This window comes from Arvicanthis niloticus, chromosome 1 (assembly GCF_011762505.2).
Source record: "Arvicanthis niloticus isolate mArvNil1 chromosome 1, mArvNil1.pat.X, whole genome shotgun sequence".
NCBI classification, from domain to species: domain Eukaryota; kingdom Metazoa; phylum Chordata; class Mammalia; order Rodentia; family Muridae; genus Arvicanthis; species Arvicanthis niloticus.
The window spans coordinates 76587378-76610704 of NC_047658.1; the positions used below are offsets into that span (position 1 = coordinate 76587378).

Consider the following 23327-nt stretch of genomic DNA (forward strand, 5'->3'; position numbering starts at 1 on the left):
TTACATCTACATTCATTTACCCTTTAACACTCTTCATATCCCTCCATACCTCTTTCAAATTCATATCTGTTCTTTTTTTGATCATTCACTAAGTTCAGCTAGTGATGTCCATATATGCATGGGTGTGGGGCCATCCACTGGATCATTTAGACTTACCAGTTGCTATATCCTCAATAAAGAATGATTCTCCCTGCCCTAGCAATTATTCTGGTTAAAAGTCAATGGCTGGGAAGGTCATAGGCCCTAAAGAAGAACCTGGTATTGTTATTTTGCTAAATGGTCATTCTGTCAATTTGTCTTTAAAATCTTTATGTTCGTACTTATAGGCCTGGGCTGCTCTCAGCTGGGTCAGTGAAGCTTCTTGTTCTGCAGTGGGTAGCAATCAGTGGAGAGATTCGGAACTGGTCAGAGTACTGAGAATGAGGTTGCATGCATAACTTAATAATTTTTAAGATTTTATTTATTTTATGTATGTGAGTACACTGTTGCTGTCTTCATGTACACTAGAAGAGGGCATTGAATTTCATTACAGATGCTTGTGAGACACCATATGGTTGCTGGGAATTAATCTCAGGATTTCTGAAAGAGCAGTCAGTGATCTTAACTGCTGAGCCATCTCTCCATCTCACTGTACAACCCAAATTTTGATGCTCTCAAAGTATTTTTTGAAAATTTGGTGATAATAAAACCAGGCTTTCCACAAAGTAACGTCACACATTTCATAATACTGTACAAGATGTTCACCTCTAATGAGCACTTCCCTCGGATCAGCTTTCACTGTGACCTGCACCACCCCCATCTTCTCGGGTCTTGTTTATAGCAGATGTTCAATCTCCACTTCCATTTCCTTATGGTAAGGGCAAGTCAGCTCATCACCTTCACAATTTCATTTTCATAATTGGGGACACAATGGTGAAATCGAATCTCTCATGTGAAGACATGCTCATTATTCCCTGTAGAAGCCTAGAGGAGAGATGCACCTGGTTAGTACCATGATGTTTCCTGATCTCCACAGAGAAAAGTATGTATTTATGGAGTATAAGGTCTCCAGAGAGAAGGCTTCTCCCAGAGCATGCAATGTTATAAAATCAGTGCACTTATTCACCAAGTTGTATGGATGGGAATGCTTTTTAAATATGAGGTCAAATATTTGATCCATTAGGCTAAGCATTATATATATATATATATATATATATATATATATATATATATATGTTTTGAGCTAAAGATTGCACATGAGATTCTGTCAGTGGCTTCCACCTTCTATCCTGTTAGGAGGATCCCATTTCAATTCTACTGACATTTGGGGGTACTTAGCAGGTGATCGCTCTACTCTGGTAAGAAAAACAGTTTATCCAACTTTCTTTTTCAAACAAGAGTCTAGATAACAACTGGAGCTCTAAGGGAGTAAGCTCACACAAGTCATCAGCTCACAGAGGGATCAGAGTGAGGGTGGTCAAGAATAATTCTGTAGAAAAAGGAAACTCTGAGGAGAGAGCTATTCACTCAATATGATAAGGAAAGTTAATGCTAAAGCCAGTGGAATGTGCTGATGAGTTAGCCAAGTAGCACCAGGCACTCCATATTAAAGGAAGAGGGGGACCAGTCAGGTCCAGTTTTTTTATAAAACATTCACCAAAATGTCACTTAGATTTATTTAATAATTTTCTTATTAGCCCACTTGTTTGTCTATTTAAATAAGATCCTCTCTGTATTATCGTATATTAACTTAGTTTGTTTTGTACAATAGAAATTGAATATATCATTTTGCCTTTTAAAGTTTTTATTTTGCTTCAGAGATTATTTTAATTATTTTATGAAAATTTTGATATCAATAATATATTATTATACTTAGCATAGACATTTCATATTGGACTGTGTGTGTGTGTGTGTGTGTGTGTGTGTGTGTGTGTGTGTGGTGGTGGTGGTGGTGGTGGTGGTGGTGGTGGTGGTGGTGGTGATAGTGGCGGTGGCCTGCACAGGTTGCGGCCAAAGGTAGACATTGGGTGGCTTCTTCTATAATTCCCCACCTTTTCTTTTTATTATTTGAGACAGAATTTCACAGTGTAGCCCTGGTTGACCTAGAACTTGCCTGTCTGTGTCCTGAGTGCTGGGATTAAAGGCATGCAGCATCATGTCAAGATATCTACCTTATTTTCTATGACAGAGTCTCATGGAACTTGAGTTTGTCATTTCAGCTCCACTGACTTAGCAGTGAGTTCTGGAATCTGCCTGTCTCCACCATGCCCCAGTGCTGGGGTAAATGATGCATATTGCTATGTAGATCCAGCTATTTCAAGTGGCTGCTAGGGGTCCAAACTCAGATCCTCAGGCTTGAACATGAACAGCAAGCAAATTACACATTGAGCCATCTCCCTAGTCCTAGGTATTTGTTATTAGGACATCACCAGAGTTATAATTAGTAAATAAACTTTTTTAAACTCTCTGTTAATGTCCTAATGATATGAACCCAAATTATTATGTGTCTTCAGTTTGCTGTACAATTCTGTCCTCTGGCTTTCCAGTATCATGTTCCATACTATAATTCTGTTTTTCCCCCTAAAACTTTATGTAAAGGCTGGCATCCTTTGTTCTAGTACTCAGGCGTCACTAGAGTTCATTACCCTTATTTATGCTTCTAAAACAATCATTTCCACTCTGGTTTCCTTACATGCTTGCCAGAGAAATATACGTTTTATTCTGTGAGTCAGGGGAGGCCTGGAGGTTTGGGGAGGAAGCATGGGATTGATTTGATGGAGTCGTAGGAAACACAGGTGGAAAGAGAAGGTAAAAGATGTGGAAAGTCATCAGGGCTCCATATACTGATGAGAAGAAACTTGATTAGAGGCCAGGAGCTGGATAAGGAGGAAAACAGCTGTATGTGAGATTGGAAGACTATAGAGAATCGGGAATTTCATGTTTGTTTACTGCCTAACTGCTGATCTTCCATCTCCCTCAGCCTAGCCCCCATTTGACTCAAATGGGGCCCTTGAAGCATGCAGTTTTCTATTGATAAATAAGATGCCCAAGTCAGAGCCAAAGGGCTGTCCAGGGGTAATTGCTGACCATACACATAGGGGTCCACATGCAAGAGGGAACACAGGTTCCAGCTGGGGTTTTGTATCAAGGACAGGACCAATTTCTAAACCAGTGATGCTTGCACCTCACAGCAGCCTCAAGCTTCTGGAAAAGTCAGAGAGTAAATGCAGCTCTTCTTTGTTCTCCTGTTGTTGATTATTTCCCTTTAGACACAGTAGTCAACTGAAAGTAGAGTCAGGCTTTCTTAATTTATTAAGAAATTAATTATAAGATATTTAATTATTAAATATCAATTCATCACTTCATTTGGGGTCAATTTGTCTATTATGTATGTACCTACCTGTTTTCAGTTCTGGGAGCAACACAAAGTCTAGAACACAATTCTTGATATCCTGCAGTTTATATTCTAGAAGAAGAATTAGGCATGAACCTGAAAAACCCAAATAGTTTGGATTATTTACTTTGGTAGTGGGTGCTCTGAAAAATGACAAACCAGGGGAGAGGAGATGAAGATCTTGGTGGTAGGGATGCACCAAGTGGCTCAGATATCTTCTGTGGAGTGGATGGCTCAAGTTTATCTTAAAGGGTGCAAACATTCCTTGGTGATAGGTGCTCAACCAATGACTGGGTAACACAAACTCCAAGTATAGCTTCATTTTTCTTTAAAGGGAGCAAGTGAGTTGTACATTCAGAATGGATCAAAATGGTATTTTATAAAGTCATTTTCTGATCCCAAGTATCAATGGTAGAAAATTGGCTTCTAAAATTTCTCATTGGGGCAAATTTCAGTAAATGCAGTCCACCTGAACAAGAAAGAAAAGAACTACTCTGAAAGTCATTTGACTTACATTCATTTGGGATCACTTTATCTACAAATCAAACTTTGGGGGTATGGTATATTTATTCAAGTAGAAATGGTTTATTTTTCATTTTTAATAAAGTAAAAGTAGTGTGCTATGTACTTTGGTATGTACTTTTTTAAAAACCTTACCAATATATTCACAGTTAATTATCATAGTTTTAATTTTTCAGGTTTTTTTCCTATTATGTAATTTGAAATTTTTTATTTAAAATTCAGATGTAAGTATACAATTAAATACAAAACAGAGATGCATGCATCAGAGTAATGGATAGTGGATCCTAAGTAACACAATGCTTGTATATGTTCTAAGAATTGGTTTGGTTAATTTTTCACTACATAGAAAAATGTTGCCAAAGACTATTATTCTATTTTTTAAGTTTTTAGTTTTATAGTGATAATAATAACAATAATAATAATAATAATAATAATAATAATAATAAAAGTTGTGTGTGTGTATGTATGCCATGAAGAGCTTGTGGAGTTCAGGAAACTTTTAGGAACTATTTCCCTTTGTCCACCATATTAACAATGGTTTATTTGTTTCTATTGAACCATGCACTCCAGCCTAACTGGTCTTCAAGCTTAAGGGTATTTCACTTGGCTTTGCCTCCTACTCACATCTTGTTATAGGGGCACTGGAATGATAGATTTGCTCTTATATCAAACTTTTGTTTTGTTTTCTTTTGTTGTTTTGAGGGTTCCAGGGATGAAACTGAAGTCAGATTGTGTGGCAAGTGCTTTTAATAGCTGAATCATTTCAACAGCATCATTTTATATTTTTTAAACATTTCTTTATTTTATTAATAACTTCTTTAAAAATGTTAACTAAAGGCTTTATGAGTTTGGTAATGCTCAATAATAAGATGCCCATACAATCAGAAGTGTAACCCAATACCCAACTTAGATATACCAACTACCTTTGACTGATGTAGACATTAGAACATCGGTCTCTATGTTTTCCCTCTACCTCTCTCTCATCTCCTAGCTCCTCCTCCTCACCTTACTCCTCCTCTTTCTCTCCTTACTCCTCCCACCTTAGCTCCTTCTACATATCACCCTTCCTGTTAAAAGTAGAACTTTTCTCTGAAAATACAATTAGAGCATAACTATACCAATTTGTATCAGTAAGGTACAAGGTAGACCTAATACTCAGTCCATCATTTTATTGACTAACAAGAACCTCTGTCATCTCCCCTAACTAGAAGACTTAGTTCTAAATCTGGCTTTTTTTTCTTGGCTTTAGAATGAATGTCAGCTGAAAACCACCCTCTCAAATCTTTCCTCTCAAAGTAAATAGCCAGGACTAGCTATGAGACTATAAGTCTTCAACCCCATCAGAAATCCAGAATGACTGAGTTAACTGAAATTATGGGAAGCACAAAGCATAGCTTCTAAAACTTAGCAAATTTATAGAAACCCCTGAACACCTAGACAGTCCCTATACTACAAGACATTGGAGCATCAGAACTTCAGCCTTTTGGCCCAGGATCATGTAACAGACATAGTGATGCCGGATTATTAAGGGCTAATTACTCTGTCTTGGCAGATATAATCAGTCAACTATTCCACCAGTGTGTCCTTTTCTGGACAGTAATTTATCTGTAGATGACAAGAGGCAATTCTTGCCTAGTGGCTGTCTCACCACAACTGGAGTAACTCCAAAGATGCTCAATTTCTTCTTAGAATCCAAGACAGGAAGCTGTCAGGAGCAGACAGGTCTCTAATCAAAACAAACATTAATACAGAAATGTTTGTAATGTCAATTCTGTGAACTTCTAACGTTTTGAAAATCAACTATCCATGTAAGGCAATCTGGACTGTTGTCTGTTAACTCCTCTCAGCTATTTCTAAATAAAATATAGAAAACACCCTAACAATAAACACAGAGCCATGAATTTGGTATAGGCCCTTAGCTCACAGGCTAACCATCTCAAATCAGTTAAAAAAGTTAAAGAAAGACTGGGTCTAAGCCTTGTATTCCTAAATGTGTTATATAGGCACAATGCCTATGAGAGTAACAATATAACCAATGAATACCTTAACTATGAAATCAAAGTAAATTTTGTACCATTTAAGAAATTACAACTTCACCTTAATAACAATTACATAGATTTCTACCAATAGGTTATGGCTGTGCAATAACTCCTAGCTATTCTTCCCTGTTACAACAAAACCACTACTTTTCCCTAGAAAGACAGCCCAATATTAACCACCTCAAACCCCCAAGCCCAGGGAATAGGGGCTCCAACTCTTCATTAACTTCTTCAAGTGATTACGGGCACTGAGGTATTAGAAGAGGGGCAGGGGGAAGAGTAAATTGATAAGCCTCTGATGCTGTGTCTTCACTGCAACCAGCTGGAATTCCAGGACATCAGAGGTTCGAGCGGGTCTGCTCAGCTTGCTTGATGAGTAGATACACCAAGGCTGTGTATTCTGCCATATACAATTCTCAAAACAAATTTTAGTATCAAGATAATTTTTGTTTGAATTCTGGAATCTAGTCTTCTGATGGCCTGCCTCTGTCATGTCTAATCCATATAATTCTGGGAGTTTCTATGAGGGTGTACTCCCACCATCCTTCCATTTTCACCTCCCTGCTCTCAAATTCCCCAACACTAGGGAATCCAAACTTTCAGGCACCAAGGCCCTCCACTTCCACTGATACTTAACCCCTTACCCCATCCCCCCTCCTCCAATTACTATGAGGGTGTGCTCCCACCATCCTTCCATTCCCACCTCCTGCTTTTGAATTCCCCAACACTAGGGAATCCAAACTTTCAGGCACCAAGGCCGTCCAATTCCATTGATGCCTGACAAGGCCGCCCTCAACTACCTATACAGGTGGAGCCATGAGTCCCTTCCTTTGTGTTCTCGGGCTGGAGATTTTAGAATGGCTCCTCCAGCTTGTTTCTTAGGGCCATTTGCTTGAAAATTTGTTTTCCAGCCTTTTACTCTAAGGTAGTATCTTTGTCACTAAGTCAGGTTTTCTGTATGCAGCAAAATGCTGGGTCCTGTTTATGTATCCAGTCAATTAGCCAATGTCTTTTAATTGGGGAATTGAGACCATTGATGTTAAGGTATATTAAGGAACAGTGATTGTTGCTTCCTGTTATTTTTGTTATTAGAAGTGGAATTATCTTTGTGTGGCTATCTTCTTTTGGATTTGTTGTAAGAGGATTACTTTCTTGCTCTTTCTAGGGTATAATTTCCCTCCTTGTATTGGAGCTTTCCCACTATTATCCTTTGTAATGCTGGGTTTGTGGAAAGATATTGTGTAAATTTGGTTTTTTCATGGAATATTTTGGTTTCTCTGTCTGTGGTAATTGACAGTTTGGCTGGGTAGAGTAGCTTGGGCTGGCATTTGGGTTCTCTTAGTGTCTCTATGACATCTGTCCAGGATCTTCTCGCTTTTATAGTATCTGGTGAGAAGTCTGGTGTAATTCTGATAGGTCTGCCTTTATATGTTACTTGGCCTTTTTCCTTACTGCATTTAGTATTCTCTTTGTTTTGTGCACTTGGTCTTTGATTATTATGTGATGAGAGGTATTTCTTTTCTGGTCTAGTCTATTTGGTGTTCTGTAGGCTTCTTGTATGTTTATGGGCATCTCGTTGTTTAGGTTAGGGAAGTTTTCTTCTATAATTTTGTTGAAGATATTTACTGGCCCTTTAAGTTAGGAATCTTCATTCTCATCTATACCTATTCTCCTTAGGTTTGGTCTTCTCATTGTGTCCTGGATTTCCTGGATGTTTTGTATTAAGAACTTTTTTCATTTTGCATTTTCTTCAACAGTCGTGTCAATATTTTCAATGGTATCTTCTGTACCTGAGAATCTCTCTTCTATCTCTTGTATCCTATTGGTGATTCTTGCATCTATGACTACTGATCTTTTTTCTAGGTTTTCTATCTCCAGGGTAGTCTCCCTTTCAGATTTCTTTATTGTTTTTACTTCCATTTTTATGTTCTGGATGGTTTTATTCAATTGGTTCAACTGTTTTGTTGTGTTCTCTTGTAATTCTTTAAGGGATTTTTGTGTTTCCACTTTAAGGGCTTCTACCCATCTACCTGTGTTCTCCTCAAATTCTTTGAGAGTGTTATTTATGTCCTTCTTAAAGTCTTCTATCATCAACATTAGAAGCGATTTTAAATCTGAATCTTGCTTTCCTAGTGATATGGGGAATTCAGGGCTTTCTAGTGTGGGAGAACTAGGTTCTAATGATGCCAAGTACCCTAGGTTGCTGATGCTTATGTTCTTGCACTTGCCTTTTGCCATCTGGATCTCCTTAGTGCTACCTGTGCTCACTGTCTCTGACTAGAGCCTGTCTTTCCTATTATCTTAGTTGTTTCAGAACTGTGTGGGGTGGGTGTTACTACTGAGGTTAGAGCTGGGGTTCAAGATCTGCTCAGTGCCCTGGCCCAGACTGGAAGGAACCAGTGCTCCAGGCCAGGAGTTAATTCCTTGGTCCCAGTGGGTCCCAGTTACTCCTTGTTTGGGGGCAGCTGTTGCTGTCTCCTTACCTAAGATACTTTCCAGGTTAGAGCTCCTGGGCGGCCTGCCTACTCTGGGTTCTGTGAGATTGGGGGCAGGGCTGCCACCTGAGATCTGCTCTATGTTTGGGCCTAGACTGGAAGGAACTTGTTAAATATTTCTGAGCCAAAGTTTTATAATTCTTCATTTGTCTTTTAAAGATTCATTGTTACAACTTATTGACCATTCTTCAAAACTGCTAGTCTGAACTTCTGTCAAAAGAACCATGTCTTTGCAATTTCTGCCCAGAACTCCAAATTTGAACTTACTTCCTTCACTGTGACATCATCCTGTATGTACTATCTCCATAAGACAAACACAGGACTCCAATATTGTAATGAGGAGGCAAAATCACAGCTCTACAGCTGAATTCATCCTCTTGGGATTTTCTAACTATCCTGAACTCCAAGGGCAGATGTTTGGGGCTTTCCTAGTTATTTATCTGGTGACTGTGATGGGAAATGCCATCATTATCACCATCATCTTCCTGGACCAGAGCCTGCACATCCCCATGTACTCGTTTTTGCAGAACTTATCTTTAGTGGACCTTTGTTTCAGCACAGTCATCACACCTAAAATGCTGGTGGTCCTGACTAGTGAGAAAGCAACCATTTCCTTTGGGGGTTGTTTTGCACAGATGTACTTCATTCTTCTCTTTGGTGTGACTGAGTGTTTTCTCCTGGGGGCAATGGCTTATGACTGATTTGCTGCAATCTGCCATCCTCTATCCTACCCCATGATAATGAACAAAAGAGTGTTCATGACATTAGTGATGTTCTCATGGGTCTCAGGTACCATGATGAGTACTCTACAGACTATATGGGTGTTTAGCTTCCCCTACTGTGGCCACAAGAAAATTAACCATCTCTTCTGTGAGACTCCTCCTGTGCTGGAGCTTGCCTGTGCAGACACGTTCCTGTTTGAAGTCTATGCCTTCACAGGCACCATTTTGATTGTCATGGTCCCCTTTCTGTTGATACTTTTGTCTTATACTCGAATTCTCTTTGCCATCCTGAGGATGCCATCCACTACAGGGAGGCAGAAGGCCTTTTCCACATGTGCCTCTCATCTCACCTCTGTCACCCTCTTTTATGGCACGGCCAGTATAATTTATCTACAGCCCAAATCCAGGTACTCACCAGACACCAAGAAACTGATGTCACTGGCGTATATACTGCTCACCCCTCTGCTGAATCCACTTATCTACAGTCTGAGGAACAAGGAGATGAAAAGGTCTGTGTTGAAGTTATGGCAAAGAAAAGTGGCTTTACACACAGCTTGATTTGTTGAGGAACTTGTTGGTTTTCTATCATGCTTTTGTTTATGGATTTTGAAGGTAGTAACAACAGAGTACCTTTCTTGGTTAGAGTATGTTTTCTTTCTTTATATTTCCATGCTTGAAAACATCTCACATTAATCTTTGTTTTTAATACTTTACTCGATTGTTTTTAAGAGGTATACGCTTCTGAAACAATTCACAGTTTATTGATCTACTTTTTGTTATTGACATACAGATCATTGCTATAGCATTGCCATTGAGATAATGTTTCAATAAACATCTAGTTCCTTTTATGTTCTTATGTCTGGTGATTTCACTTATTTTTCCATTTATTTATTTATTTACATCCCAATCATTGCCCCCCTTATTACTCCCTTCACACAGTTCCTTTCCCATTCCTCTCTCCCATTCTCCTCTAAGATGAAGATATCTTCCCTGGGAATCCCCCAACACTAGTACATCAACTCACTGCAGGGCTAGGTGCATTCCTCCCACTGAGGACAAAGAAGGCAACTACAGTTGTTGGGGAAACTAGATGAGGATAGAGCTGCACATTTCCTACTATGTGTGTGGGCCCTAGCTCCATCCCATGTATGCTGTTTTGTTGGTGGTTCAGTTTCCAAGAGCTCACAAGGGTCCAGGTTGGTTGACATTGTTGGTTTTCTTATGGAGTTCCTATCTTCTCTCGGGCCCTTGATCCTTCCCCCATCTCTTCCATAAGGCTCTCTAAGCTCCAACCAATGTTTGGCTGGGGGCTTCTGTATCTGTTTCAGTCAGCTACTGAGTGGAACCTCTCAGAGGATAGTTATGCAAGGCTCCTATCTGCAAGCATAACAGAGTATCATTAATATTGTCAGAGATTGGTGCTTGCCCTTGGGACAGATCTCTAGCTAGGCCAGTTATTGGTTGGCCATACCCTCAGACTCTGTTCTGTTTTTGTCTCTGCATTTCTTATAGACAGGTAAAACTTTGCATCAAGAGTTTCGAGAGTGGGTTGGTGTCCTTATCTCTCCTCTGATGCCCTGCCTGACTATAGGAGATGGCCTTTTAGGTAGCAAATCTTAATTGCTTAGAATCTCAGCTAAAGTCACCTCCACAGACTACTGGTAGCCTTCTCCATCTGAGGTCTCTGGGATATCCTAGAGAAGCCCCTCACCCACTACCCCTGCCAGACACCAATTTCCATTCATTTTTGGTGAGTTTATTTTTATGTGATACATTCCAAAGAATGACTGAGGAGATAAATTATTTTGTATTTATAGACTTTAGTAGGTGTTAAAGATGCTGGCTGAAGTGGTGGATGATTTCAATCCTACTACCATCAAGTTGAATGCAGGAAAACCTATATTTCAAGATCAGCCTGGGGTATATGTGTTTCAGAGCACTGTGAGCTATATACAAAATGAGACTCATCCTGAGAACAGAAAGGCTAAGGGTATCACTCAGTGATAAATAGAATGCTTGCTTAATATGCATTAGGCCCTATGTTTAATCTCAGTACTACAGAATAAGCAAAAAGCATTAGAGCAAAATTGCTGTACACATGTATCTGTTTACTTAAGGCTGTTATGGAGCCCCACTGAGCATCACTCCTATCTAAACCATCAGGAGACCAAAAACACAGTGAGATTTTTCTAGAGAAAAAATCTATTCCAAGAAAGAGTAAAGAATGAATTTGTTGGTTCTTTCCAGTTTGCACCTGTACTCTGGAGTGGGCCCTGGGCTCTGGCTCTCCAACCACTCTGCCCATATCCAGACTTAGTTTGACCCATTCTGACACAACCAGGATCTCAGGTGAGGCCCCAACCCATGTCCAAATGCCTGATATAACTAGGACTCCCTGGGACTCAGGGGACACAGGAACCCCTGCCCAGCCAGAGGAACACACTCCTTCTGGTTTGCACCTGTGCCTAAAATGCAGAAGTTGAACTCTGGTTCTCCACCCACTCTGCACCCACCCAAAGGCATCTTGACAACCAAGGCCTCTGTTACATCCAGGATCACATGATAACTGTATCACAGAATCAGAGAGAAAGCTGGACCCCAAGTAGTTCTGACACAACCAGGATCACAGGATCACAGATTCAGAGCAAGGCCAGTTAGCACCAGAGATAACTAGATGACAAGAGGCAAGTATAAGAATATAAGCAACAGAAACCAATGTACTTGGCAACATCAAAACCCAGATCCCCCACTATAGAAAGCCCTGAATACCCCAACACAACTGAAAAACAAGATTCAGATTAAAAAAAAATCCCCCCACTTTTCCCAACCCTCCATACTTTTTAAATACATCTTATTATTTAATTATCGTTTATATATGTATATGTGTATAAGTATATATGTTTATGCAAATATTGATAAATAAAGTGTTTTGAAAAAAAGAAAGAAATTAGAACTCTACCATCAAGTAAAGTTCTCCCTGTTAGTTTGCTTGAAATTGGGGGTGACTGTGATCTTATGTGACCTCGGGGTTTCATTCCTTTGTTACCATGCAACCCTCAAAAGTCCACCCAAAGAAAAACAAAGTCAGTTGTTTCTTTCCAGTGACTTCCAGAATCTTCTCAAGACCATCGACGTAACTGTAGGTGTTGAACTGCCCAGCTTTGGAGAACATGCTGATATTCTGTGATCCTCAGTCACTGACTCAATAACCTGATCAGAAAATACAATCTCTCAGCAGAGTGGAAGTCCCCGAGAACGAGTAGCCTTAAAACAGCATTCCACACGGGCATGCTCTAGACCTTATTCTGTGATATCAAGGTGAATCCTAGGAGAAGGCCATATAACTGATATTTTTAATGTGTAAAATCTGTATTGTCACATTAAGCAGTATTAAGCTTTACCAGAAACTTTGCTTTCTTGTTCCTGAAGAAATTTGAGCTTTTGAGAAAAAGATTAAAAAACAACGGTTTGGAAAAAAAAAATCCCATCTCATAAAGAAGATAGAAGACTTTAAGAAAAACATAAATAACTCCCTTAAAGAAATACAAAAGAACACTGGTGAACAAGTAGAAGCCCTTAGAGAGTAACCAAATATATCTCTTAAATAAATACATGAAAACACGATCAAAGGGTGTAGAAATTGAACAAAACCATCCAGGAACTAAAAATGGAAATAGAAACATTTAAAAAAAACCACAAAGGAAAATAACCCTGGAGATGTAAAACCTAGGAAAAAGATCAGGAGTCAAAGATGCAAGCATCACCAACAGAATTCAAGAGATAGAAGAGAGAATCTCAGTCATAGAAGATACCATGGAAAACATTGACACAATAGTCAAAGAAAATACAAAAAGCAAAAGTCTCCTAATTCAAAACATTTAAGAAATCCAGAACACAATGAAAAGACCAAACCTAAGAATAATAGATATAGAAAAGAGCAAAGATTCCCAATTCATAGGTCCAGTAAACATCTTCAACAAACTTATAGATGAAAATTTTTCTAACCTAAAGAAAGAAATGCCCATGAACATACACGAAGCCTACAGAATTCTAAGCAGATTGGGCCATAAAAAAAAAAAATTTTCTCACATCACATAAAAATCAAAACACCAAATGCACAGAACAAAAAAAGAATAATAAAAGCTGTAAGAGGAAAAGGTCAAGTAACATATAGAAGCAGATCTATCAGAATTATACCAGAAATCTCAATAGAGACTCTAAAAGCCAGAAGAATATCAGCAGATAAAATAAAGACACTAAGAGAGAAAAAATGCCAGCCCACTCTACTACATCCACCAAAATTCTCAGTGACCATTAATAAAGAAACCAAGATATTCCATGATGAAACCAAATTTACACAATATCTTTTCACTAATCCAGCCCTACAGAAGATAATACAAGAAAAACTTCAACACAAGAATGGAAACTACACCCCAAAAAAACCCAAGAAATTAATCTTCTCACAACAAACCCAAAAGAAGAGAAACACACAAACATAATACCACCCCTAACAATAAAAACAACAGAAACCAACAATCATTGGTCTTTAATATCTCTCTATATCAATGGACTCAATTTACCAATAAAAAGACATAGGCTAAAAGATTGGGTACATAAACAGGACCCAAAATTTTTGCTGCACTCAAGAAACACGACCCAGTGACAAAAAGAGATACTACCACAAAGTAAAACTAAAAATTTTATTTCCGAGCACTCCCCTTCCGCCCCTTTCCTGGATCTGAGGCCTGGTGCAGACCCCTGCCCGGTCTGCTCCTGTGGAGTCACCAGATTCCTGGAGGGTCCACTGAACCCAGAACAGTAGGTAGGAAGACCCACACACTGCCCTACACCCATAGCTAGGTGCCAGGAGCACTCAGATTCCAGTAGATACCAAACCCCCCGCCCTGTGGATTAGCACTCCCCTTCTGCCCCTCTCCCAGATCTGAAGCCTGGTGCACAACCCTGTCCAGTCTGCTCCTGTATGGTCACCAGATTCCACCTGAGACATTCTGGAAGGTCCACTCAACCCATAGCAGCAGAGGTACCACTGAACCCAGAGTGGCAGAGGAACAACTGAACTCAGAGTGACAGACAACATATCCCAAGATATCCTAGAGGAGCTACTGCACTCAGAACAGTAGACACCTTATCCTGAGACATCCTAGAGGAGACACTGCACCCAGAACAGCAGACACCTAGCTGGTCTGCTACCTTGGAGACACCATATCCTGAGTCATCCTAGAGGTACCACTGTACTCAGAGCAGCTGGAGAAGGTCACAGAGACATCTGGGCCCCAAGGAGATCAGACACAAGCAACATAATTGGAAATGCAGGCTTCAGTCAGAGACAGCGAGTACAGGTAGCACTAGAGTTAACCAGATGGCAAAAGGCAAGCACAAGAACGTAAGCAACAGAAACCAAAGTTACATGGCATCATCAGAACCCAGCTCCCCCTTCAGAGCAAGCCCTGAACACCCCATCACACCAGAAAAGCAGAATTCAGAATTAAAATCACTTCTCATGATGATGATAGAGGACTTTAAGAAAGACATAAATAACACTCTCAAAGAAATTAAGGAGAGCACTGGTAGACAGATAGAAACCCTTAAAGAGGAAACACAAAAATCCCTTAAGGAATTGCAAGGAAATGCAACCAAACGGGAGAAGAAATTAAACAAAACCATGCAGGATCTAAAAATGGAAGTAGAAACAATAAAGAAATCACAAAGGGACCTGGAGATACCCTGGAGATAGAAAATACCCTGGAAATAGAAAACCTAAAAAAAAGATCAGGAGTCATAGACACAAGTATCACCAACAGAATACAAGAGATGGAAGAGAGAATCTCATTGCAGAAGATACCATGGAAAACATTGACACAACTGTCAAAGAAAATGCAAAATACAAAAAGCTACTAACCCAAAATATACAAGAAATCCAAGACACAATGAGAAGGCCAAACCTAAGGATAATAGGTATAGATGAGGGGGAAGACTCCCAACTTAAAGGACCAGTAAATATCCTCAACAAAATTATAGAGGAAAACTTCCCTAACCTAAAGAAAGAGATGTCCATAAATATACAAGAAGCCTACAGAACACCAAATAGTTTAGACCAGAAAGAAAATACTCCCGCCATATAATAGTCAAAACATCAAATGTACAAAACAAAGAAAAAATACTAAAAGCAGTAAGGGGAAAAGGCAAAGTAACATATAAAGGCAGACCTATAAGAATTACACCAGACTTCTCACCAGAGACCATAAAAGCCAGAAGATCCTGGACCGATATCATACAGACCCTAAGAGAACACAAATGCCAGCCCAGACTACTATACCCAGCAAAACTGTCAATCATTATTGATGGAGAAACCAAAATATTCCATGACAAATCCAAATTTACACAGTATCTCAACACAAATCCAGCACTGCAAAGAATAATTGGTGGAAAAATCCAACACAAGGAGGGAAACTACAACCTAGAAAAAGCAAGAAAGTAATCTTCCAAAAGCCTGAAAAGAAGGTAGCTACACAAACATATCTCCACTGCCAATAACAAAAATAACAGGAAACAACATTCATTTCTCCTTAATATCTCTTAATATCAATGGACTCAATTCTCCAATAAAAAGACATAGACTATCAGACTGGATACATAAGCAGGACCCAACATTTTGCTGCATTCAGGAAACTCACCTTTGTGAAAAAGACAGGCACTACCTCAGAGTAAAAGGTTGGAAAACAATCTTCCAAGCAAATGGTCCCAAGAAACAAGCTGGAGTAGCGATTCTAATATCAAATAAAATCATTTTTCAACCAGAAGTAATCAAAAAAGATAAAGAAGGACACTTCATATTCATCAAAGGAAAAATGTACCAAGAGGAACTCGCAATTCTCAACATCTATGCCCCAAATGCAAGGGCACCCACATACATAAAAGAAACTTTACTAAAGCTTAAAGCATACATTGCACCCTACACAATAATAGTGGGAGATTTCAACACCCCACTCTCAGCTATGGACAGATCATGGAAACAGAAACTAAATCGAGACACAATGAAACTAACAGAAGTTATGAACCAATTGGACTTAACTGACATCTATAGAACATTTCATCCTAAAACAAAAGAATATACCTTCTTCTCAGCACCTCATGGTACCTTCTCCAAAATAGACCATATAATTTGGTCACAAAACAGGCCTCAACAGATACAAAAAAAGATTGAAATAATCCCTAGTACCTTATCAGACCACCATGGACTAAGACTTGTCTTTGACATGGACAAAAACAACAGAAAGCCCACATACATTTGGAAACTGAACAATGCTCTGCTCAATGATAACTTGGTCAAGGAAGAAATAAAGAAAGAAATTAAAGACTTCTTAGATTTAAATGAAAATGAGGACACATCATATCAAAACTTGTGGGACTCACTGAAAGCAGTACTAAGAAAAAAAAAATCATAGCTCTAAGTGCTCACAAAAAGAAAGTGGAAAGAGCATACATTAACAACTTGACAGCAAACCTGAAAGCTTTAGAATAAAAGGAAGCTAATATACCCAAGAGGAGTCGACGGCAGGAAATAATCAAACTCAGGGCTGAAATCAACCAAGTAGAAACAGAAAGAACTATACAAAATAACAAAACCAAGCACTGGTTCTTTGAGAAAATCAACAAGATAGACAAACCCTTATCCAGACTAACCAAAGGGCACAGAGACAGTATTCAAATTAATTAAATCAGGACTGAAAAGGGAGACATAACAACAGAAACAGAGGAAATTAAAAATATCATCAGATCCCACTACAAAGGCCTATACTCAACAAAATTGGAAAATCTGGATGAAATGGACAATGTTCTAGAAAGATATCAGGTACCAAAGTTAAACGAGGAGCAGATAAACCATCTAAACAGTCACATAACTCCTAAAGAAATAGAAACAGTCATTAAAAATCTTCCCACCAAAAAATGTCCGTGGCCAGATGGTTTCAGCACAGAATTCTTTCAGACCTTCAAGGAAGACCTAATACCAATCCTCTTCAAGCTATTCCATCGAATAGAAACAGAAGGAACACTACCCAATTCGTTCTATGAAGCTACCATTGCACTCATACCTAAACCACAGAAAGACCCAACAAAGAAAGAGAACTAGAGACCAATCTCACTTATGAATATTGATGCAAAAATACTCAATAAAATTCTAGCAAACCGAATCCAACAACACATCAAAACAATTATCCATCAAGATCAAGTAGGCTTTATCCCAGGAATGCAGGGATGGTTCAATATTCAGAAATCCATCAATGTAATCCACTACATAAATAAACTCAAAGAAAAAAACCACATGGTCATCTCACTAGACGCTGAGAAAGCATTTGACAAAAATTCAACATCTCTTCATGTTAAAAGTCTTGGAAAGATCAGGAATTCAAGGCCCATACCTAAACATAGTAAAAGCAATATACAGCAAGCCAGTAGCCAACATCAAACTAAATGGAGAGAAACTTGAAGCAATCCCACTAAGATCAGGGACTAGACAAGGCTGCCCACTCTCACCTTACCTATTCAATATAGTACTGGAAGTCCTAGCTAGAGCGATTAGACAACAAAAGGAAATCAAAGGGATACAGATAGGAAAGGAAGAAGTCAAAATTTCACTATTTTCAGATGATACGATAGTATACTTAAGTGACCCTAAAACTTCCACCAGAGAACTCCTAAACCTGATAAACAACTTTAGCAATGTGGCTGGATATAAAATCAACTCAAACAAATCAGTAGTCTTCCTCTATTCAAAGGATAAACACACTGAGGAAGAAATTAGGGAAATGACACCCTTCACAACAGCCACAAATAAAATATCTTGGAGTGAATCTAACCAAGCAAGTGAAAGATCTGTATGACAAGAACTTCAAGTCTCTGAAATTGAAGAAGATCTCAGAAGATGGAAAGATCTCCCATGCTCCTGGATTGGTAGGGTTAATTTAGTAAACATGGCCATCTTGCCAAAAGCAATCTACAGATTCAATGCAATACCCATCAAAATTCCAAATCAATTCTTCATAGAGATAGAAAGAGCAATCTACAAATTCATTTGGAATAACAAAAAACCTAGGATAGCAAGAACTATTCTCAACAATAAAAGAACTTCTGGGAAAATAACCATCCCTGACCTCAAACTGTACTACAGAGCACTAGTGATAAAAACTGCATGGTATTGGTACAGAGACAGATAAGAAGATCAATGGAATAGAATTGAAGACCCAGAAATGAACCCTCACACCTATGGTCACTTGATCTTTGACAAGGGAGCTAACACCATCCAGTGGAAAAAGGACAGCATTTTCAATAAGTGGTGCTGGCTCAACTGGAGGTCAACATGTAGAAGGATTCAAATTAATCCATTCTTGTCCCCTTGCACAAAGCTCAACTCTAAGTGGATAAAGGACCTTCACATAAAGCCAGATACACTGAAATTAATAGAAGAGAAGTTGGGGAAGACCCTCGAATACCTAGGCACAGGGGAAAAGTTCCTGAACAGAACACCAATGGCTTATGCTCTAAGATTAAGAATCGACAAATGGGACCTCATCAAATTGCAAAGCTTCTGTAAGGCAAAGGACACTGTCAACAAGACAAACCGGCAACCAACAGATTTGGAAAAGATCATTACCAATCCTACATCCGATAGAGGGCTAATATTGAATATATACAAAGAACTCAAGAAATTAGACACCAAACAACAAAATAACCCCATTAAAAAATGGGGTACAGAGCTAAACAAAGAATTCTCAACTGAGGAAACACGAATGGCCAGATGGTTTTAGCACAGAATTCTACCATACTTTTAAAGAAGAGCAAATATCAACACTCCTCAAATTATTCCACAAACTAGAAACAAAAAGAATATTACCAAACTCATTGATTGAGGCCATAGTCATCCTGATACAGTAACAACACAAAACTAAAAAAAAAAAAAAAAAAAAGAATTTCATATTATGAACATTAAGAGCATTGATGCAAAAATACTCAATAATATACTCGTTAACCAAATTAAAGAACACATCAAAAACATCATCCACCATGATCAAGTAGATGTCATCATAGGGATGCAGGGGTGGTTCAATATATGAAAGTCCACCAATGTAATCCACCATATAAACAAACTGAAAGAAAAAAATTACATGATCATCTCATTAGATGAAAAAAAAGACTTTGAAAAAAATCTAACACACCTTCATGTTAAAAGTCATGGAGAGATCTGGGATACAAGGCTCATACTTAAACACAATAAAGGCAATATACATCAAGCTGATAGCCAACATCATACAAAGTGAAAAAAAACTTAAATCAACTTCACTAAAATCAAGGACAAAGCTGTCCATTCTCTCCCTCTCTATTCCATATAGTACTTGAAGTTGTAGCTAAAGCAATATGACAACTAAGGAAGTCAAGGGAATACAAATTAAAAGGGAAGAAGTCAAAGTATCTCTATTTGCAGATGATATGGTGGTATATATACATGACCTAAAATATTCTGCCAGAGAACTTCTACAACTGATAAACAACATCGGCAAAGTGACTGATTAAAAGTCAACTAAAAAAAAAAAAAACAACAAGTAGCTCTCGTTTATACATTTATACAAAACAGTAAACAGGTGACAAAGAAGTTAGGGAGAAAACATCCTTCACAATAGCCACAAATAATATAAGCTATCTTGGTATAACTCTAACCAAGAAAGTGAAAGACCTGTACGACAAGAACTTCAAGTCTAGAAGAAAGAAATCCATGAAGATATCAGAAGATTGAAAGATCCTTCATGCTCATTGATTGGTAGGATTAACATAGTAAAAATGGCCATTTTATCAAAAGCAAGAAAAATATTCAATCCAATTCCCATCAAAATTCCAATGCAATTTTTACAGACCTTGAAAGTACAATTCTCAACTTCATATGGAAAAAAAGAATAGCTAAAACACACTTAAAATAAAAGAACTTTTGGAAGTATCATCATTCCTGACCTCAAGCTGTACTACAGAGCAATAGTAATAAAAACTGCACGGTATTGGTATAGAAACAGGTTGATGAATGAAACTGAATCAAAGACACAGAAATAAACCTACACACCTATGAATATTTGATTTTTGACAAAGAAGCCAAAACCATTCAATGGAAAATGGAGAGCATCTTCAACAAATGGTGCTGGTCTAAGTGGATATCTACTTGTAGAAAAATGCAAATATATCTAGATTTATCACCCTGCACAAATATCAAGTTCAAGTGATCAAATACCTCAACATAAAACCAGATATACTAAATTTAATAAAACTGTAAGTGGAGAATAACCTGAATTCATTGATACAGTAGACAGCTTCCTGAAAATAACACCAATGGTTCAGGCACTAACATCAACAGTAAATAATGTGACAACAAGAATCTGAAAATCACCTGTAAGGCAAAGGGCACTGTCAGTAGGAAAAAATGACAGCCTACAGATTGGGAAAAGATGTTCATCATATATCCATATATCCAACAGAGGGCTAATATCCAAATATATCAAGACCTCAAGAAGTTAGACACCAACAACCCAAATAACTCAATTTTTTAAGTGGGGTACTGTAGGAAGCCGCGGTCAGTGGCTCCATTTCAAGATGGCGCTGGCCTCGAGTCTTCCCACTTGTAAACAATTAACTGTGCAGCTGCTAAGGCAGAAAGACTGCCAAGTCACTGGCCAATCCCGAGGCGTAATATTGGGTGGTGAGCGAACAGCCAATCAGAAGTGAATACATCACTCTAGGGTGTATTTAAGCTAGGCCGCTTCCGGCTTTTTTCCGTCTTTCCGTTTTACCGTGACAAGAAGTAAAGTCCTCGTTTTGCAGTAACTACCCGAATACTGTCTCTCGTGTTTCTCATCCACGGGCGTGGGAGGATGGGGGAGGCGCGTGTTATAAGGTACAGAGCTAAATAGAGAATTCTCAACAAAGGAATCTCTAAGTATCCAGAAAAAACTTAAAGAAATTTTCAATGCCCTTAGTAATTAGAGAAATATAAACAAAACAACTCTGAGATTCCGCCTTATACCTTTCAGAATGACTAAGATCAAAAATTCAAGGGACAGTATGTTCTGGTGAGGATGTGAAGCAAGAGAATACTCCTACATTATGAGATTTTTTTAATTTAAATTATGTTATTTATTTGTATTCCAGTAGTTGCCCCCCTCAGTCCCCCTCCACACAGTTCCTCATTGTATTCCTCCTCCCTCTTGCCTCCAAGAGGGTATTCTTCCAACCCCTCCCCACCAAACCTCCCCCTTCCCTGGGACCTCAAAGCTCTCCAGAATTAAGTGCATCTTCTCCCACTGAGGCCATACCAGGGAGACCTCTGCTACATATATGCCAGGGGCCTCAGAGCAGCTTGTGTATGCTCCTGGTTGTTGGCTCAGTCTCTGGGAGTTCCCTGGGGTCTGGGTAAGTTGAGATCCCTGCTCTTCCTAAGGTAACTCTCCTTTTAAGTTTTTTCAGTCCTTCCCCTAATTCAAGTATAAGGGTCCCCGACTTCAGTCCAATGATTGGGGATAAGTATCTGCTGCTATCTCAGACAGCTGCTGGTAGGACCTCTTTGAGGACAGCCATGCCAGGCTGCCATCCATAAACACATCATAGCATAGTAATATTAGGCCTTGGTGTCCCCTACCCCATGAGATGGTTTCCAAATTGGACTGGTCATTGGACCTGCTTTGGTCATTGGAAGAGACTGAGAATCTCTTCTGCATTTTTGTCCCTGTACTTTTTAGACAGGAACAATTCTGGGTCAGGTATTTTGACTGTGGGTTAACAACCCTGCCCCTCCACTTGAGACCCTGTCTATCTATTGGAGGTAGACTCTTGGAGTTCCCTTTCCCAAATGTTGAGCATTTTGGCTAAGGTCGCCCCCAATGAGTCTTAAGAGTGTCTTAACTTCAAGGTCTCTGGTACTCTCTAGAGGGTCTCCTACCTCCCACTCCCTGAGGCTTGCCTCCCTCAGTCCCCCTCCCACAGTTCCTCATCCCCTTGCCTCCAAGAGGGTATTCTTCCAACTCCCCCCAACAAACCTCCCCCTTCCCTGGGGCCTTAAGGCTCTCCAGGATTAAGTGCATCTTCTCCCACTGAGCCATGATAGGTAGACCTCTGCTACATATATGACAGGGGCCTCAGGCCAGCTTGTGTATGCTCCTGGTTGTTGGCTCAGTCTCTGGGAGTTCCCTGGGGTCTGGGTAAGTTGACATCCCTGTTATTTCTATTTATTCTCTTGGCCCTCTGGGCTTCTCTCCTGTCCCCTCTTCCCCATACCTGATCCTGTTCCCATTTCCCCCCTATCTCCCTCTCACACCAAGTTCCTTCCCTCCCTCTGCCTCCCCTCATTATTTTGTTCCCCCTTCTAAGTGGAATTGGAGCATCCTCTCTTGGATTTTCTTGTTGCTAAACTTTTTACAGATTGTCATTTGTATCCTGGGTATTCTGTACTTTTTTGGCTAATATCCACTTATTAGTCAGTGCATACCACGTGTGTTCTTTTCTGATTGGATTACCTCACTCAAGATGTTTTCCAGTTCCATTCATTTGCCTAAGAATTTCATGAAATCATTGATTTTTAATAGCTGAATAGAGATCCATTGTGTAAATGTACCACATTTTCTGTATCCATTCCTCTGTTGAAGAACATCTGGGTTTTTTCCAGCTTCTGGCTATTGTAAATAAGGCTATGAACATAGTGGAGCATGTGTTTTTGTTATATGTGGGAACATCTTTTGGGTATATGCCCAGGAGTGGTATAGCTGGGTCCTCAGGTAGTACTATGTCCAGTTTTCTGAGGAACTGCCAGACTGCTTTCCAGAGTGGTTGTACCAACTTACAATCCCACTAGAAACAGAAGTGTTCCTCTTTCTCCACATCCTCCCCAGTGTGTGCTGTCACCGGAGTTTTTGATCTTAGCCATTCTTACTGGTGTGAGGTGGAATCTCAATGTCATTTTAATTTGCATTTCCCTGATCACTAAGGACTGTGAACATTTCTTTAGGTCCTTCTCAGCCCTTCGAGATTCTTCTGTTATGAATTCTCTGTTTAGTTCTATACTCCACTTTTTTGATTGGGTTGTTTGGTTTTTTTTTTTTTTTTTTTTTTTTTTTTTAGGTTAGCT

The 23327-nt window shown here is 39.1% G+C and overlaps 1 protein-coding gene across 1 annotated transcript; it reads left to right on the plus strand.

The window, feature by feature from the left end:
• Window positions 1–1210: 1210 nt before the first annotated feature.
• LOC117696403 (olfactory receptor 10A3-like) lies at window positions 1211–9955 on the plus strand. The gene is given in 2 exon segments (XM_034487262.2): window positions 1211–1337; window positions 8589–9955. A coding segment is annotated over 1 exon segment (945 nt). The 5' UTR covers window positions 1211–1337; window positions 8589–8764; the 3' UTR covers window positions 9710–9955.
• Window positions 9956–23327: the final 13372 nt, after the last annotated feature.